This window comes from Bombus fervidus, chromosome 15 (assembly GCF_041682495.2).
Source record: "Bombus fervidus isolate BK054 chromosome 15, iyBomFerv1, whole genome shotgun sequence".
Lineage (NCBI taxonomy): Eukaryota > Metazoa > Arthropoda > Insecta > Hymenoptera > Apidae > Bombus > Bombus fervidus.
The window spans coordinates 9,675,042-9,690,654 of NC_091531.1; the positions used below are offsets into that span (position 1 = coordinate 9,675,042).

Below are 15,613 nucleotides of genomic sequence, written 5' to 3' on the forward strand. Positions count from 1 at the left end.
CACCGCCAAGGGAGCGCTATATTAAGTCATTGCAATTCGTTCCAGTTTCTGACGGACGGAAATTAAGAAAAGAAAAACGCCCTGCTCCGATTGATTTCGCCGAGGATCGTTCCATAAGCTGGATTCTGAATTTCAACCGAACGTACCGATGTTACTGGTCTCAGCGGAAGAGAGAAATCTTTCATCTTAATTCGAGTATAAAACGGAACTTATCATTCTCGAGTAAGAAACAATTATTTAGAAAGAGAGAAAATGATCGGGCAAAAGAATTCTATTTCTAGAAAGGTAATTTGATCTTTCCATTTGACAAGGGAATGAATGATCGGAAAAGCTACATTGAAGGGATCGTAAAATTAATAGCGTTCCGTGGAAACGCTAAATAACAACGTCGAACGAATCCTCGCCTACACCCGCTGCTTTTAATTGCAACAAATCTCGTTATTCAGTTTTTCCTTTTGTCAAGGAAAATAATTAACAATTAGACACAGATCGTTGCTTAAGGCAATTACAGAATTAATAGCGTTCATGGTGGAATAATAAGTTCGGGATAGGGAACAATGTAGTTACAAAACAAAACCATCACAGGCCATAAACCTCCACTTTCATCTCTTAAAACGAGCCTTAATCCTTCTCTCTGGCATACGAAAATCGCCTTAAGAACCGCACAAAGACGGATATAACAGAGTCGTAAAATACGACGGCACGATCTAATTCACGCCTCATAAAATTAAAAAAAAAAAAGAGAGAGAGAGAGAAAGAGAAGGAAAGAAAACGTGGGAGAAATAAAAAGAGAAGAGAATAGAGAAACAAAGAGAAGGAAACGGTCGCGCCTCATAAACCGTAATTCCCAGTAATACGAGAAGGAAAACGTGGACAAAACAGGAATTTCCTCGATTATACCGCCAGGACGTTGATTTCAAAACGAGTCTGCTGCGCGCGAAATTTAAAAAGATACACACCGACATTTTTTTCTTTTTTTTTTTAATTCCCATGATTTCACAGAATTCGTGACTTTTGTTACACGATATAGAATACGATATCAGACACGCAATAACATTTTCATTGGCGAAATAACACTTTGAGCATGAACATGTGTGACAACACTTCAAACTTAAGAAAGATGCCATACATGCCGACGAAATAAAATTTTCTTCGATATTATACACGAAACGTAACAAAGGGGAACCATGTAGCAATGTGATACAAGCCTGGCACGAAAATCCCCAAAACAAAACCGAGCGTAAACAGCAAAATTCAGAAACTTCTTGAAAAATAAACGAGCGATTAATTACCAAAATTAAAAGCATCCAGGAACACGGCACGCAATGTCGTTCCAGCCTAAGTATTCTCGTCCTGTGTCTTAAACAAACGTAAATCTAAAGCGTCGAGTGTACAGCAAAGCTGTACAGCCTACTATTGAATTTATTAATCTCATTACGAAGTACCACGATGAGATTTAAAAATGAAATTTTCGACGAAAGCTGTGGCGCAACGAGTCGACCGCGTCGAGAAAGTGAAATTTTCAATTCTTTAATATTCGCTCTATTTCCGCAACGTGTTGTTACTTCGTTGCTAAAAGAATAATAAATAAAGAAGGAAATAATAAGAGAGGAAAGAAGATCGAAGAAATATTTTTGTTGGACGGAAAGGAAAAACTTATGGGGGTTGGAGAATGTCAGGGTAAGTAGGTCGTGAATCACAGAGGTATGGGGTTGATATTCAGATGAACGAGCTTGTTACACGCGATACACCGTGGAAATCGATAGGTGCACGCAGCCAGCCCACCCTTCGATGCAATTTTTCCTCACTCCCTTTTGCGTAATGGGAATTTAATATTAACTCGATACGACTGTTCGATAATCTAGCGATACGATTCTAAGGAATTTTCTCGTATTTTTATTCCTCCTGTTCTTTTAGAAATATCAATTCGATTACGAAAATATCATTCTCATATCATACCTTTTGGTATTTTTACGCATGATAATTATTAAATTTTATAAAGATTAACATAAAAAATTTCCGAATCAAGTTTCCTTCAAAATATCCAAGAAATTTTCCCTATTAATATTAACATGTTGCACGTAATAACTCGAATAATAAAAATATATTTTACAGAAACCAGCGAAAAATTCTATTACCAAAAAATAGCATTATAAGCGTATAATTATTCGTACGACAAAAATATATTGCCATAGAAACCGGTAAAAAGAATTACTCAAAAATTTCACCACTTTCTCAAACAGTTTCTCAACGTTCTCTGCCTTCGACAATCCCTAAGCTTCGTCGATGATTCAATCCGATAATCGACCAAGAATACACAAGAAGATTCGCTATAGAAACTATAAACTGTAAATAAAGAGAGAGGAAGAAAATGGAGACATAATAATTAGGGAAGGAAACGAGGACTCGCAGAAAGTTGAGCTCGCGTTTTGCCAACAAAACCCTCTGCTTCGTCTGTTTTCATTCCTGTTCACTTCGAGGCATCCAACCCTCTACCCTTACGAACGTTTGACCGATCGTTTAAGCAGTTTAAGCGGTCTGTACCAAGTTTAATCGAATTTAAATTGAATTTAAAATGCTAATATAGAGAAGCACGGTGTTTCGATGCTCACGTTTTATCATATACTTCGCGTTCTCTCGCATAGAAGTATCCCTCCGTCGCGAAACGTTTCCATATTTACCGTTCCCTCTACCTTTTATCCTCGTTTTGCTCCACTCTCCTTCTGGCTTGTTCTTTTCATTCGTTTTCTTTCAAATACAATTTACATTTCTCATGCGATGTATAATTTTTGCGTAATTTATTCTCTTCCCTGTGTCTATTTATTTTATTACGCGACTTTTTACGTTTTATAATTTGTATGCTTACATTTTTATTACGTTATACCTTTTGTATCACTCATATCGTACAACGTGTGTATACTATGATCGTACTTTGATGCGTTTCACAATAGAAATAGGTCGATGATTTCTACAAAAGTAAATAAAATCACTCGTTTAGTCAGGAATAAATCGCGTTCGTTTTACAAACTTTATTCGACGAAACTTGGTCGTGTCGCGTTATAAACGAATTTCTCTTTGCGGATTTTCATTCGGAAGAAGCGATAAGTGGTTTCCGAGTTGGAGAAAATTTTGTTTTCACCAAGTTAAATTTATTGCGCCGGAAGAATTAGATTTTGCAGGAATACAGTGAAATTTCGTTAGGCAAAATGTTCCAAAATGTGTAACGCAAACTGGAAGAAACTAATTTATCTCGGCGAAATATACAGCCGGAAATTAATTTCACTTATTTGGAGGAGTTACATTCGTGATTGTTCAGTTTCATTATGAATTTTTTCCTCGCGCACGAATGTGTTCCTTTCGCTTTCGTGTGGCGAAATCATCGTTTCAAAGTTGATGTTAGTGGAAAAAAGAAATTCGATACTCCGCCAACATGTTTCGTCATAAAATCGTAAAGAAGTTTGAAGGGAAAAAGAGTATGAAAACTGTGATGCGACCAGGAAACAGGTAGATCGAAGCGAGAACAAAATTCACGCGGAAACTTTACATGTAATCGATGATCGGAACCATAGTAACCGCGATACTCATCGGGGAAACAAATACAATTATGTTGAAAATAGAAAACAATGAGCTTTCTTCTTCTTCCACCGCTTGCTCTGTCACAATTACTCAACAAGAACAAAATTAAGATCTGACAAGAAAATAAGTAAAATTATGAACGAAGATCTTTCAACGGAATAATTCAGAAATTGTGGTATATTTCAACACCACGAGCAAGTTGTTAATCGCACGTGAAACAGTTACAACTTATACATTTAATAACAAAAACGAGGTAACGAAATGGAAGATTACTTCGTTTCAGTTAGCCGCGTTAAACTTAGTAACGCGAGTTAATATTAAACCACGTAAATAGAGCGGGAGATTCTTCGGCCTGATACAGAGCACGAAACAAGCGGAATAATGCGAGAGGTTCGGCTTTGTGCCGCGACATGTCGCAGAACTGCGATTAAATATGTTTGAACTTGAACCAAGAACTTCTCTTCGTTAAATTCTGTCTTCGAATAAAAGGAGAACGAAGATAAGAAGAAAAGGAAAAGATAGCGCGAAAAAATTCTAGAATCTAAAATAAATTTATTAAGCGTGTAAATATCCTTCCACCCTCTTCACAGCTCAAAAGATATTGTCACAACGTTAAAACGTCGTTTACCGTAACAATCGTGCGTTTGCCTGGACGTGTCAGATTTTCCATAAGAAACAACAAAGATGCGTTTATTATATCTACTTCGACGATCTTCACCGGCATTAACACACCATCCCAAACACACGTTAGCTCATGAAATACATTATAACGTAATATATTCCTGATATCGTTGATAACATAAAGTAATCTCTAAGTATTTACACACAGCATACTTCACGAGTATTCAAGCGTAACATATTCTCTAAGCGTTCAGATACTTTCGTAACTTGCTAACCCTAAAACCAATTAAACCCAAAAATGCACCTGCCATTCATCCTATGCAAATTCATCCTAGTCAAAGATCAAGTCAAACAGCAGTCGTACACACTGAAGCATCGCTTCTCCGCGTATCCAAAATTTCGTGGAAAATCCCCCTCAGCCAAATTAGTCTTTCTCTACCGAAAGGACCGCGGAGTGGAAGATATAGCAAACGCGAGAACGATATCGAGAATTCAGGAGGCCTGGCGGGTCCGCGGAATCGGACAAAGAGGCCGACTGGCCGTTCCGGTAACCAACTTAACCGGAAACTTCGAATCAAAGCAAACACAGGGAAAGTGCCCGCGGGGGCCAGTTCGTCGGTTCATCGTGAAACTCGATTTACTATCCAGCACACCACCGCCAGCGTTTTCGCCCCTCCTCTATCGCAAGCATAGAGTGGGGCGTCGGATCCAAGAGGGGTGCGCTTTGATGCAACACAGCCCAAGCACCACCCTCATTGTCGTGTTGCAACAATGCGAGCTTACAGTCAGTTTGCGTGTAATTGGGAAGCCTGTTAACCCCATGAGCTAGCGAGTGCACGATAATGATGAGAGTTTCCTGGCTGATCGAGTTACTTGAATTGTCTTAGACGAGGCTTTGGACGACAAGCTTGTACCTTGCAGAGATCGAGAGCCTGGTGAAAACGGGGATAATTCGTTTTTCGAGGTTTCGTGAAAGTTTAGGCGCGATTCTGGCTGGATTCTGCAGAAATACCATTACCGACAATCGAAAAACGCAAAAGGAGGAATAACCTATTGGGGTTATATAACGATTATTGAAAAAATGTGAAATGTTGGACCTAAAAATACCGAGAATCTTTTGAAATCTTTTTCAAAATCCCGATACAAATAAAAATGTTAAAGAAAAAGAAAAAATGCTCTGTTCTGAAAGTTTACCAATCCCTTGTATCGAGATATTCAATTTGTCCTCGCTTATACTATTTTATTTGAGAATATCAGAACTTGCAACTTTGAAATGAATCTTATCGAATGCCGACGTCTTCGAATTGAATAAATGAACGAAATACCATATTAGTAGTCACAAAATAGAGGAAAATATAAGAGTGGGGAGAAATTCGAATTATCCAAGTTTGCCAGAATCCTGATTACGGATATTTAATGCATGTTAACGGAAACGTGAACGTTGTACGCAGGCGAAACGCGTGTAGAGCGGTCAGTACAACAGGTACGATAATGCGTGCTCTCGGTTTGTTTATACCGGGGGGGATTAAAATAATGCATCGATGCATCGGTCCGCCGCATTGAGCCAGATGAAGAGATTTAGCCGGAGCGCAAATTACATACGCATTAACGTGGGAAATATACCGTGGCCGAGGGTATGCATAAGCCACGATAAACGCATGTGCGTATATGCGTGCACTTTGTTCAAAGGAGCGAGTAACGGGATTCGATGATTTCCTGTGATCGAGTGTGTCCACCAGTACACGCGTCAACTGTCTCTAAGAATTTATGGATAACGCGGAACAAGCTGATTTATGTATCGTGATGCGATATTATACCCTTTTTGGTGATATGGTGAGCTATGAAAGTTTTTGGTTAGAGTGGAATTTTGTTATAGCGATGAGAGTGAGAAATCGATGAAAAGCAGCGTCTTTAGTTTCACGGCGATACGTCGCGTTGAGGTTAAAAATCTTCCTTTTTTTTTTTTGTCTTTACTTATAGTTCATATGTTATGTATAGTACTATTTATGTATAATCGTAACTTATATAATAGAATAAAGAATTTTTTAAACTTTATACCACATTCCTTTATAAAAAAGATAATCCGAAAATCTCTGGAAACACGCGCTATCTTTTATTTCAGTAACTGAGACAAACAGCCCTCCGATTCTCTTTACAGTATTAATGAATCAGTTTGTATAAAACGATATAGCCCAAAAATAATTCAAAAAAATATTTAAATTCAATAACGCTGCAAAACGCAAACAAAAATTGATTTCTTTCAGTAAAATAAATTAAAAGATCCTATTTACTGTGTAAATGTTATATCCTATAATAAAGCAATCCACTCTCAAATACTGGTTCCTCGATTAAACCACGCCACAGTAACTCGAAGCAACTACAAAATGCGACCTCTGCCTAACAAAATCGAGATGTTCACCATCTTTTAGTAACGTTACATCGTTGCAATCGAGACACGTTGATTTAGCGATGCGTTTTCATTTAGGCAAACCTTCCGCCGGAAAATTACGCGTGTCCAGGATGAATGCAATCCTCTGCCAGGTTGAATATTTCGGTTTGGAACGATACGTTCCGCGGGATTATTTGTCGCTTCCTACGCGCGTTACACGCGATTCGGAATAAATTAATATTAATCGCCGTTAAACATACCGTTTATAGTTCGCTACGATCATCGACTCGTCGAATATGATTTTCGAATGACTTATCTCGTCGAATGACAAAAGAGTAGAATGTTTGTACGCTACTGGCGAAATTATGAGATTACAAAGTAGAAAACATATTTGTAGAATTTTCAGGAATACCGAGTTATTCGTTGAGTAAAGCATACGAGGAGATAACGAAAACGAAGAACGTATTATGGGTACTCGTACAATTTTATATCTTTCATTTAACCGAAGAAATAAAATTTAAACGAATTTTGGTACTATTACGCAGGATTCGTTAATATTTTGAACCAGATTCGTGGAAATTTAGATTTCTCGTGTCTGTACATATGTATGAGCAATTCTGTAGTTAGGTGGAAGACTGTTTTTACTTGCGGTTCTTTTGTTAAATCTGTAGTTGCGGAGAAGCGTTTTAAGTGGAAGGAAAATTTTTCTGAATGGCAGCTTGCACAAAATTTCCTTTTTCTCTCTGACAAACTAGGTTACGAAGTTGGTATTCCGTGAAAAGGAGAGTAACTGTATGAGCTGTCGGCGTTGAAATGCGAAATTTTGAAGCAGGTTTACATTAATTTTAATTATCCTAATTCGCTGGGAAAAAGTTTGGAAAGCATAGCAAGTACCATCTCTCCTTTTTTTATTGAATAATTAATATTAATAACAGCGAAACCAATTCCATTTTTGGAAATGTAACATTACTATTGTAGAGATAATTAAATAAATGATAAATAATAAATAAATATACAGATCATCTCATGCTACTGAGTCAAGACATATATTCAACATAGCAAAGGGAAGAGAAAAATGTTATTATAGAAAGTGAAATACTTTCGAACGATGCATACGTTTTCTTTAAGTAATTACACTCTTAACGAACAGCGAAACAATCAAGAGCATTTGAATTAATTAAGACTCATCAAGAATTCTCAATATCTTTTCCATGACAATTCGCAAACTTTTTACCAATCTTCCAATCAGTCAACAATTTCCACGGAGAATACTAGCTTTGTGAAATCGTCACGCAAACGGATAATAATAGATAATGATGGTCAAACGGACGGTCATCGAGCCGAATCGATGATTCGATTGTTTCTGTTATTACTCTGTTTGGCCATCCGCGTCTGCTCACCAAGTGACTCGCTGGTGCGGCACAAACTGCGCTTCCTCGTACGGATCAAACGCGTTTTTACTTGGATTCGGCCAAGGCCACGACTAAATCGAACCAAAGTTCCAGCTTCGTATTCTGTTCATTTCCCGATCGTTTCAATTATCTCTATTGGAATGACTTCGATCTTAGAGGCATCTTAACATTTATAAAAATAAGAACTTCAAAATTTGTAATAGTCACACCGTTTGCCGTTCCGTTTTTTCAACTACAGTTCCATTAATTTTAAACTACATCCGGAGCAATTTACCAGAAATTCTGATAATTCGACCGAAGCATTATCTAACTTTTGATTTAAACAAATTGAATAATGACCATCCACTCGGTAAGTTTGGGGATTTGATTAATATCTCGCCTCATTACCATATTAACAAGCCCTACTTAATTCAAAATTATTATTAAATAGTTCGTTCACCCGGTATTTTGTGCATTTGATCGACATTTCAAGCCGCACAGTCCCTACAAGTAGTTTTCACCGAGAAACGAATAATTAAATTCAAATAATTACCTATCTTCTGTATTTAGCTCGTAATCAATGAATCGACAATTCTTTTAATCGAATAATCTTCTCATTTAATGATTATTCATTCGGTCGCGATTCGTTTTCCGCGATCTCGTAAATTTGAAAAATTCTAGAATCGGAAAATCTACAACTGAGAATTCTAGCAATGAGAATTTAGGAAATAAGAATCTCAGAAATAAAAATTTACAATAATTTACGCAAGAATTCGAAGAATCAGTATTGAAAAAATACAATGAAAGTCATAAAATTCAAACTACCTAAGTTAAATTCCAAAAGTCCGGAAATTAATTAACAATAATGTTGGAACAGATTGTGAATTCTGAATGCGCGGCAAGCTCGGTGAAAGAACATCGGTATTAAACAGTTCCGTCTATTTTTATTCAATTTCTAAAATTTACTTGAATTCTTATAGGACTACGTAAAATGAGATTTTAGTAGGTTGTCACTTACCTGATTTTTGCCTTTGAGGACGAGAACGTTTGTAACACGGCCGAAGGGGACGCCAAGATGGATGATTTCACCCTCTGATACTTCGTTGGGGATGTTTCTGATGTGGATAACCCTCGAAAGTTTGCCGTTGTGGCTCTTGTCGAGTTTAACCTGCGCATACACAAAATTCTCATAGTTAGTCAGAAGTTATATACTATAGAGTACGTGTGCATAATAAAATTGCAAATAATCCGCGACAGTCTCGAATCATCGAACTCGTATTTCAAAATAAATTTTTCGTCTTTTAAATTATAGTGAGCTATCAGAATATTTGGTACGTGGATGAAACAAATGCTTATTCGAATCCCATCTCTCTATAGTTAAGATCGTAGAAATATAAAAACGCATAAAAATCCGCGGTCGACTTACAAACGGTATCGTAAATAAAAAAAAAAATCATGCACACAAAACATTTCCAAACATTGTATCGAATAAAATTGCATTCTTTCCTCAAGGGTGCCGGCTTTTAAAATTCCATCAACCCTCGTTAAAACGGGGGTGCATGCGTGCAGACCTACGCCACTTCCGGCCTAGGAACGAGGCCCCGGTGTACAAGTAACGAAACTTTTCGCCCGCTTTCGTATAAATTTAAATCGAAATCCCGCCGCCGGCGGAATTTTCAATCACGGCTCAATCTAGTCGAGACTCTCGGCAGTCACTGCGTCTCTTTTCGCCCCTCTTTGCCTGTTCTTCCGCTTCTGCCGCGCGTCTTTTCCTGTTCCCTCCCAGCCTTGGTTCCCTTTATTCGAGGCCCGGAGCTTCCCGTCGGGTTTAACCGATCGGAAAATGCGCTTCTTACCGAGTTACGGAAGACAGATACTTCTGCAGCCTCTGTAAACCCTTCCCAGATATTTTTCTTCTTCAGGGGGCGAGGGTGAAACGTTGGTTAAGGTTTCGCGGCTGTCTGCTCGACGTGTACGAATCTTTTCTTCTTGTTTCGGAAGTAGTTACTCGTGAAGCAGGTCAGATCTTGCTGTTTTTATTGTCTAAGCGAATTTATGAAATTCATGAGCTCTGTAACTGCGAGAAGCGTACGAAGTTGAAATGCTATCGAATATGCAAGAATAATTTCTATTCTTTGTAATATCGATGAAAGAGCTGTCGCAATTATAGTGTACTTTTTGGTGAAAGGATGGTTGGTATGAAAAAAGCTTTTGACGATACTCGGCGCAATGATGAGACTACTAATCCTTTACGGACGCGTGTCGGTATACAGCCACCAATGCTTATCTATCGTTTTTAGCGATAAGGCAGCTAGGGTCATAGTATAACGAACAATTGGAGTCAGAATACAGCCCGTAGAAAGATACCCTGGCCAAATCTTATCTCTGTTTCGGATAAACTTGTGATTGGGTGTTTCGGAGCGTATTTCTATCTCCGATGTCAGTCTTTTGTGGAAGCTAACAGTCATTCGATCCGTTCAAAAATTTAACTACCTATATACATATGTAACTACATTCAATAAAGACACACTTTTCGTTTCTACTAGTGGAACGTGGAACGCGATTAAACAAAGACAATCCGTAGAACTATAAATAAAGAATACACTTTATATTATTATTATACTTATTATAATTCGGGATATAAATAGAGAAAGAAGTAAGGGAACGCATTATGCGGTAATTGAAGAGTAACGATTCGGCATCTTGTGTGTATCTAGTGCATTGGAATTATACGAAACGATGCCCTCATTATGCATTGCACACGCGCGCTCCACTATCGAATAATACACGAATATAATACGTCATTATACAAGCACCGAGGGAACCGATTACTTCGCATTCAAATCGTACAATATCGTCGTCAAAATCTCTCGAAGGTAAGGCAAGATTTAATCCGTGACGACATTATTCCATAGAACCAAGATAATTCGTATACTATCACTGTTATTATCTACCTTATTTACATTCGATACTTGTCTTTAAAATACCTCGAATATCAATGGCAGATATTGTTCCTTTGAGGCTTGTACTTTCCGTGCTTCATTGGATTTATCTCATTTTCCATTTGAGTCTTTGAGAGCTGATGCTGATGAAATACTACGATTAGTAATATCGCGGATTTTTATGCATTTACGGGAAATTAAAAATTGCAAGATAGCTGAAGTAGAGCGAAAAATATTTTTCCTTTGATAAATCGTTATTTCGCGAAAGGAAATCAGGTAGGTCAAGAGAAATTACGTATCTAGGTATTTATTAAAAAATTGGCCTCCTCGAAGTGACAGTTAATAAATCACGAGGAATATATTTTTGAACGATACATGATCAAAATTTGTAGGTGTACCGCTATTGTAGACGTCGATTTGCCTGTCATCCTCGTGCTTCCCGGAAAAATGCACGTGGCAGATCGAATATCGTTTCTCTATCATTTATCTTGTCGCCGATAGAATGACGATTTTGTAAAAATTTGTCGACAAAAATTCCAGCCAGCTTCTCTAAGAGTTATTCTCATAAAGAAAAAATAAAACGTGAAAATGAACCAAGGGATAAAATATAGTCGGTACAATACACTCTATAGTGTGATTCGATAAAAACTTTGTATAAAATTGTCGACAAAGGTTCTACTCGTTCTTCCAAAGCATCGCTTCGTTGATCTCATGAGTTCTTAAAAATGTTCGTCTAAAAATTTCCCGGGAATTTTAAAAATTTCCATGTCAAAAATTTTTGAGAATTTCTTTGAAGAAGAAACTTTTAAGAAAAAACTCCAACTTATTTCAGAATACGTATCTAAAAAAGTATTAAAAATATTGTAATCGCCGAGATTCTTTCGCATCTCTAAATTCCACCCCAGTTACATCACCCTTCTCAATGTCAAAGCACTAAAAACGTTCAATGGTGCAACACAGAAATCGAAGTAACCAGGAAGGAAGAAAGGGGGAAGAAAAGAAGGGTCACTTTTCGACGTGTAACCACTGAATACTCTTTCCGGTCCCGTCTACAGGGGCTTAAGGGGTGGAAGAATCGCCGCGGGAAAGAAGTCGAGGGTTTAATTTCAAAGGTTGGCCGAATCCGTCAGAAGCCACTCGAAGAGACTCGAAACTCGGAAAGAAGCGTGGAAAACTCGTCGAGTGGATACTTATATTATGTACTTAAAGCTTTTCGAATGAGAAACAGACAATAAACGAGGGTGCATTATATAAATTTTATTACAGTGACGCGAATAGAAAAGGAAGTGACAATAACGTAAGATCTAATTGTCTCTAGAATCACACATTTAATTGATAAATTTGAAATTGAAAGATGCGATTGTAACATGATTCTATAGTAACAATTAGAGTTTCTTTGGTATCTATACTACTATCTATAAATAGCATAATGTCGATTAATTTCAATCTTTATATTATTCCTTGCTTCCGTAAACATAATTTCGTTTTGCAACGTTGCAACATTCTTTTTACTTGTTACATCTTCTTTCGTTCGCTACTATAAATTCAAAATGAAAAGGGAAACAAAAATTACTTTAAATTCACCTAACGTTACGATCATAAAAAATCAGCGCTAACGCAAAACCGAAAACGAAAATAGAAATATAGGGGCGAAATTGGATAAAGGCCCAAATAATATAGAAAACAATCGCAGTGAAAAGAAGCATGGTTGAAAAAAAGATGTGAGCTGGAAAGTTGAGCGCGAGCAATTCCGAAGAAGAGGCTATCAAATGAGACACTCGAGATGTCGAGGACGAAACGATGCGGTACGCGAGTGCCTGTCGATCGCAGAGAAGAAGAGGCTTAATTGGCCGGCGTTTTCCTCGTTTTTGCAAAGGTAGCTTAGGCCACCGAGAAACGCTGCAAACAAGATTCGCTTCGAGGGCCGTTCAATCGTTCTCAACGACGACCTCGAGGACCTACTCGTGTGCCTGGACAACGTGTTCTCGGTGTCTTCCTTTCATTCCACTCAGCTGTCCAAAACCTCGACTCGACCAGTGCCTTCCTTCCAGTTTTTCCTCTTTCTTCCATGAAATTTTGTGACAATTGCTATACCTTCTTATGTTATAGCGTTAGTATTTTTTTAATATTACTAGATTGGAAGGATAACGCGAAAGTTTGCTCACTTTTGTACACGATACTAATTTATTTTCACAACTACGCTGCAATTATTTTTACGTTTTATTTTGTTTTATTTTATTTTAAGTTCCTTCTTATACGCGGTTCATCTTTATACACGATACCAGCATATTTTTAGATATAATCATACGATTATAATAGATGATAATTTCTTTCTCCTTCTTATGTAAGAGAGAATAAAAATTCGAGTTATAAAGGGTTAACCCTAAGGGACGATAAAAATCCTACTTTTATCCCCCTTTCCTGTTTCCAACCAGCCTCTCGTCGAGAATACGTCTTCCTTCATCCGAGCCGATAATTGGACATAATGGAGGCAATTCGCGGAAAATCGCTTGTAGGAAATGGGCACCGTGACCTCCTCCCACCGGTTGATAACGAGGGAGGATGCGCTCCGCCAACCGGAAGTCAACATTCCAATTCCGTTAGAAAATGCCTCGACACGGAATACCCTCTCTCTACATCGGAGGAAACAAGGATTACCATTTTCCTCCCTGTTTTCTCTTTGTTTTACTACACTTTGCTATTCTCTTATTTAATTTTTAAAATAATTACAATTAGATTGTGAATTTTTGTGCAAATCCATATTTTTATGAATACTATTTAGATTCCAAGTCTTAATTCCGAGTCTTTTAAGATTCTCTAAACTGTTGCAACCATGTGTGCTTCAATACTATTAATTAAAAGAATACTATAACTGATTCGTGACATTAAATAAATCCAAAAACCCTAAATTAAAAGGACGGAAACAAAAAGTGGGATTGCCAATTATCATATCGCTGAAAATAGAAGGCAACGCTATAACGTGGCTGGAACACAAGTCAAATACCAAGAGATCTGGTATTTCAAGGCGAGACGCGCGGCAATATGCAGCGGCAAACAAGTTCAAACACGCGAGGAGCAACCGATCCTGTCCCAATAATAAAAATCAGCTGTCGTATTATTCGAAGAGAGTCAAGCATGGTCCACGTAAAAGAGATTCCCCCATCGATATCGTCCTGCTTATCCTGTTTCTTCCCGCTTGCTATACTAGAAATTCCCCATCTTTTCGTCCTCCCTTCGCTCGATAGGATCTTCGCCAACATGATAGGAAATTCGCTTCGAATTTATTAATAAATAAATAATACAGTATTAAAATTTCCTTGTATTTAAGATTCTAATTCTTATAAGCTGTTTACTAAATGTTTTACGATTAGGATAGTGTAGACGGAAACATCGTACAATACATATAAATCTCTTAGTAATGTGACAACTATTTCTTACACTTTATCTCGAAATTATATAATCTATCTCAAGGCAATGTATTTTTAGGAATAAGAGTAGAGGTAAATATTACAGAGAAATTTCTTGGAAACGTATTGTGATCACGCAAAGACCTACTGACCACGTTGTGTTTACATACTTTTCGTTTCTTCTTGCATGACCATGAGCTACATCAGAATGAATATGAAATCAGAAAGAAAATAATGTAAGCATGTAATATCTCATCCCAGACTGTGCAAAAATCTGTCGATTTTAATTGAAGAATAATTTAAGGCCGCTAGAGAAGAAAATACTAAATTTATGTACAGTTCCTCAAAAATTAAACAACTCGAAAATTGAAAAGCGAGGAAAGTATTTAACTGAATGTTTACATGTTTATATAATAATCTTGTATACGAAATATCAGGAAATAACTATAACCGAGAGATGTAGGAATAAAATAACAAATTTCAGTAATACATTTTCCACGAAGCACTCTCAGAGAAATTTTTAAATATATTTAATTAATATGCTTGTCAAATACCATATAAAACACTAAACAGTTATAACCTGCATATATCGAGAAACAAGAGTACTGAAAGATAATTATTATTCTTTGAGAGCTTCCTACTTTGTCGCTGTAAAAGAAACACATCTTACGAAACGCAACAGATATATAAACAATGCCGCCATATTGCAATATACAGTCTGATTCTCGATATCCAAACAATCGATATAAATCTTCAACTATCGAAACACGTATCATATCTTTATACCTAACCATTAAATAAAATGCGACCAATAAACAAAAATTAGAAACTTACGCGTACAGGCGATACATCCAGCGAGGAATCTGAACCGCTTGTTGTCATGGAGTTCGCGTTTTAGATCGTTGCGCATGCCCATGAATCGTTCGAACGTCGACACACGAAACTATCACTGATGCGACACAGAAATACAAAAAAGCACATGTCACGAAAAGAAATACACAACACTAACGTTCGCGAGTATGTTAAACGATGACGCAACGGTTTCCGAATCACGGCACATCCAAAATACGGCGAAAAGCAAGACTGAACGCGGGAAAGTAATGCGAAACGACGACCGGTCAATGTCACGTTGATGCTCGCGTGTCCCCGTCGCTACTCGGTTTCCTTCGACTGCGCGCGCTGTAGGTATAGGAGTGGGGGAGACTGTCGCCCGTATTAAATATAAGTGCGCGAAAGATGAATACAAATACGCTGTTTACGAGAAGTATTTGTACTTATGATTAATTA

The 15,613-nt window shown here is 37.4% G+C and overlaps 1 protein-coding gene across 14 annotated transcripts in view; it reads right to left on the reverse strand.

Annotated features, from left to right (window-relative positions):
* The window catches only part of Heph (polypyrimidine tract-binding protein 1 heph), a 432,396-nt gene that overhangs the window by 95,083 nt on the left and 321,700 nt on the right, over positions 1–15,613 (reverse strand). For 12 of the 14 annotated variants that reach the window (XM_072018577.1, XM_072018572.1, XM_072018582.1 and 9 more), the window contains one exon: positions 8,996–9,145. In XM_072018577.1, coding sequence (XP_071874678.1) covers positions 8,996–9,145 — 150 coding nt within the window. Of the gene's footprint in view, positions 1–8,995; positions 9,146–15,160; positions 15,420–15,613 lie in introns of those variants that run through there. The other 2 variants (XM_072018584.1, XM_072018583.1) reach the window with 2 other exon arrangements.